At 35.6% G+C, this 4,189-nt stretch overlaps 1 protein-coding gene across 1 annotated transcript; it reads left to right on the top strand.

The window, feature by feature from the left end:
• Nucleotides 1-380: 380 nt before the first annotated feature.
• On the top strand, nt 381-2,556 carry LOC107812864 (uncharacterized). The gene is made up of 4 exons (XM_016638038.2): nt 381-462; nt 1,051-1,655; nt 2,260-2,316; nt 2,401-2,556. The coding sequence occupies exons 1-4, from the start codon at nt 381-383 to the stop codon at nt 2,554-2,556; spliced, it is 900 nt and encodes a 299-aa protein (XP_016493524.2).
• The last annotated feature ends 1,633 nt before the right edge of the window (nt 2,557-4,189 follow it).

The raw sequence follows: 4,189 nt of genomic DNA, 5'->3' as shown, positions 1-4,189 counted from the left end.
TGAGGCAGTAGCAGCTGCTACTGTTGCGCATGCTCGATGGATATGGGAGCTTTGGTGGTCATCCATGGCTGGTCGTAGCAGAAGGCAGCAGTAGCGACGATGAAGTGAAGCAGCAGCGCAGCAGCAACGAGCTGGAAGACGATGCTCTCGAGCTTGAAGATGCAGCCATGGCAGAAATGAGACGATGAAGCTCGTCCATGGCTGGATGTAGCAGAAGGAACAGAAGCGAGCTGGAGCGCAATAGTGGTAACGCTGTAGAAACGCGATCTGCTTTAGTGGTCGACGGACAGTGGTGATGGCAGTGAGGTGGTCGTTTGGTTGCTGCCGGGGATCGTTCGGACGTGAAGGAGATGGTGCTGGGGTGGTAGAGCTCGAAGAAGATGAGAGGGATGAAGGGGGCAGCTATGGCTGCTAGGTTTTGGAGGGGTTTGGTTTTGGAGAAGAAGAAGAGGGAGGGGGCGGGTAGGTTCTTTAGGGTTTGGGGAATACAAAAAATGAAAATGAAGAAAAGGGGTTGGGCGGGTGGTTTAGTTATGGGGCGGACCGGGTCGACCCGGGTTGAAATGGACTGGGTCATGGGGAAGGTTGGGTATCTTTGGGCCTGTGGTTTGAAATTGAAGAAGAGGCCCAATTCCGATTTTTTTATATTTTTTGCTCTATTTTCTTTTACTTTCTAATTAATAAAACTAAAATTCTAAATTAAGTTATAAACTAAATTAACTTATCAAAAAAATACTAATTAATTCCAAATAACTATTATCGCATATTTAAATAGCAATTAACGATAAAATCGCACAATTTAGACGTTAAATGCTAAAATGCAACGTTCATTATTATTATATTTTTTTTATATGATTTTTTTTATTTTTGTAAAACAAACTTAAATAAATACTAAACGAAAATGCGACATATTTTATTATTTTTTATATTTTATTTTAAACAAATAAACATGCACAGACAAAAATACAAATAATTATACAAAAATTCAAAAATTGCACACCAAGGAAAAATTATTTTATTTTGAATTTTTGGGGAGTAATTCTTTCATAGGGCAAAAATCACGTGCTTACATTATTGATTCAGAGAACGATGTTGTTTGGACGTGGTTCTTTGAGCAATTCAAGATAGCATACGGTGACAGGGAAAACATGTGCATTTTTTCAGATAGAAATGAGAGTATCATTAAATCTGTATCGAGAGTGTATCCAGATGTATTGCATTTTGCTTGTATATGGCATCTATGGAACAACGTATATAAGAAATTCAAAAAGAGCCATGCCAAGTTGAACGAGATATACTTCTCGATGGAAAAAGCATACACACAAGCTGAATTTGACAGTCTGATGGAGAAGGTGGAGAAGGTAGATATTAGGGTGAAAGAATACTTGGAGTTAGCTGGATACGAAAAGTGGGCTAGGTTGTATGCACCTGTTAACAGGGGATGGACAATGACGTCAAATATTGCTGAGTCAATCAATGCCGCACTAGTGTCAGCAAGGGAATTGCCAATATACGACTTCCTCGAAGAAGTTAGGAAGATGTTTGGACGTTGGAATTGTAGTAACCACAAAGAAGCTACACAGACATACACAACGCTTGGAAAAAAATACCAGGAGATGCTGACTTTGAATGAGGCAATGTCTACATGCATGACTGTAAGTTTTATTTTAATGTCATTGTATTATATAGCTTAATTGTTTTCTGAAATAACTGACATGAATACATATGAATACAACTAAATTCAACTGCATACAACACATATTTTATCGAAGATCTGACATGAATACATATGAATACAACTAAATACATGCTGTAAAAATCAACTGGAGTAAGATATCATTGATAGAAATATATGTCCTAATATAATACATACACATACAACAAATAAAGACATTGCAATTAGAATAAAACACTGATGGGAACTTTGAAAATCATTATAAATACAACTATTCGAATACATCAAAATACAACCAAAAAATCTATATTATACAGATTTTTTTATATAGACGTATTGTCATGTCGTAGCCTTATAATGTTTTTGTTACACTTCAGTTGCCTAAAGTACAGCAGATTTTTGATGTATGTCATTGTATTCATAAGATAAGACGTAATTATAGTTTATAGTCTGCCAGTCTAAATATATGATGTATTCTTCTGTATTCAAACATTTCAGTTGTATGTAACTGAGTAATTCAGCACTATACATATGGTAATTCAGTTATATGTGCTCAATACTAATAGGTCTATGTTTAAATGTAGGTGGTACCATCAACTGAATACTTACATATGGTTAACGATGGAGGGAAGCATTACATCGTCTGCCTGTTAGAGAGAAAATATATTTGTGGGAGGTTCCAAGTTGATGAATTACCATGACCACATGTTTGGGTTATATTGAAGAACAAGTTTCTAATGCCAGAAGAATATTGCTCTAACTATTACAAACCAAATTCTGTTGTAATGACATACAATTTGCCTGTGTATCCGCTACCGGACAAAAATGACTGGAATATACCAGCACATGTTGCAGAGGAGGTTGTATTACCACCCACATAGAAAAGACCTCCTGGAAGGTCAAAGAAGAAGTGCGATAAACCTTTAAGTGAATTGCTGCAGCCGAAAAATCAACATTCATGTAGTATATGTGGGCAGGGAGGACATAACAAGCGAACGTGTAGAAATTCTCCACGTAGGATTTAGTTAACACTCTGACATGTATTAGTGCTCCAACGATTTGTCAATACTTATAATGAAATAGTCAAGTAATAAATTCTTAAATGCCTTTCGTGAATAGATTATAGATACATTTAGTTTCAGTACTGTGTTGGATACATTCGAATACAACCTTGTCCACATATACTTTGACAATTTGTTATAGACAGTGCCTGAGTTATATAGTCAAAATACATCGGAATACAACTATATACTCGGCTATAATATAACAAATTCAATAAATACATATAACATGATTAGATTCTGCATACATTTAGTTGTAGTATTGTGTTGAATACAATCGAATACAACCTTGTCCACATATACTTAGACATACAATCATAGACAGTGTCTGAGTTAAATATACAAAACTAGTCAGAATACATCGGAATACATCTATATACTCAACTATAATATAACAATTTCAATAATTACGTATAACTTGTTCAATATACATACAGTTTCTGACTTTGATATACAAGCTAAGTGATTGAATATTAATACATACTTATATCCTGTAAGATACATATGAATATAAACTGAAGATTAAGCATGAATACTTATGAACAAAACAATGAAACATAGATTGAAAAGTTGTAATTGTCATACACGAACACTGTTGGTAAAGTGATTAAAACATGATTTTTTCTATCTGAATACCATCTTCACCAAAAAACTATTCAAAAAACAGTATTCACTTAAAAACAACATTCACCTAAAGCTACTCTAACACTATCTGCAACTTTGAATCTGACTCCGTGATTTTCCTAACAATCTTTGAGGGTGCTTCATTATCGCTTATAGCATCAGCGTCTATCTTCCGCATAGCATAGTCCCAGAGGAGAGCACCATATCTTTGACGAAGTAGATTGGAATCAAATGTTGTTTGTGGAATCTCACCAAGAGTGCTCAGAAACTCTGCGTATGCCGCAACATGCACCCCGCAATCCCTGAAAAATGTTGATTGAAACAATTAAAAATAATTCATACAATTAGATTTTTAAAATGATACAAGAATGATGATTGAATATATACATGCTCCCAACTTTCTGTTGAGGCAGATTTGATATGAAAACAACTTCAAAGGGATCAGTATGTGACTTGTCAGTGTATGCTGAGTAAGTAGACCAATCTATGCCTTGACTATCTCTGTAAAAGCCACTGATTGATAGATACAGAGGTACAAGCTTAGCTAGCTTATCTATCTCAGAAGCTACATAGGCATCATGACCTGCAGATCTGTACGAGTCATTCACTTTGATACATCTCTCTCCTTATATGAGATAATAGCCAATATCCGGTGTAGTTTATCCTTCAAGTTGACTGGTATCAAGACGTTGTCAACCGTATACCAAGGTACATTAGCTAGCGATCTGTAGCCCCTTATGTACTCACATACCACATCCTCTTCTTTGGCTACATTAGCATTACTATCTGTATCAGCATACCTGTCGAAGATTTTAGCGATTCTTGTCTT

The sequence above is a fragment of the Nicotiana tabacum genome, chromosome 7 (assembly GCF_000715075.1).
Source record: "Nicotiana tabacum cultivar K326 chromosome 7, ASM71507v2, whole genome shotgun sequence".
In the NCBI taxonomy this organism is placed as follows: Eukaryota; Viridiplantae; Streptophyta; class Magnoliopsida; order Solanales; family Solanaceae; genus Nicotiana; species Nicotiana tabacum.
The sequence above is the reverse complement of the archived record's forward strand: the minus strand, read 5'-3'. Positions and strand labels throughout refer to the sequence as shown.

Bases quoted from the DNA above. Each gene is read 5' to 3' on its own strand.
- LOC107812864 (XM_016638038.2), top strand. From the start codon at position 381: ATGAGAGGGATGAAGGGGGCAGCTATGGCTGCTAGGTTTTGGAGGGGT. The intron at 1,656-2,259 runs GTAAGTTTTATT...GTTTAAATGTAG, and splicing joins CAATGTCTACATGCATGACT to GTGGTACCATCAACTGAATA. The intron at 2,317-2,400 runs GTCTGCCTGTTA...GTTATATTGAAG, and splicing joins ATGGAGGGAAGCATTACATC to AACAAGTTTCTAATGCCAGA.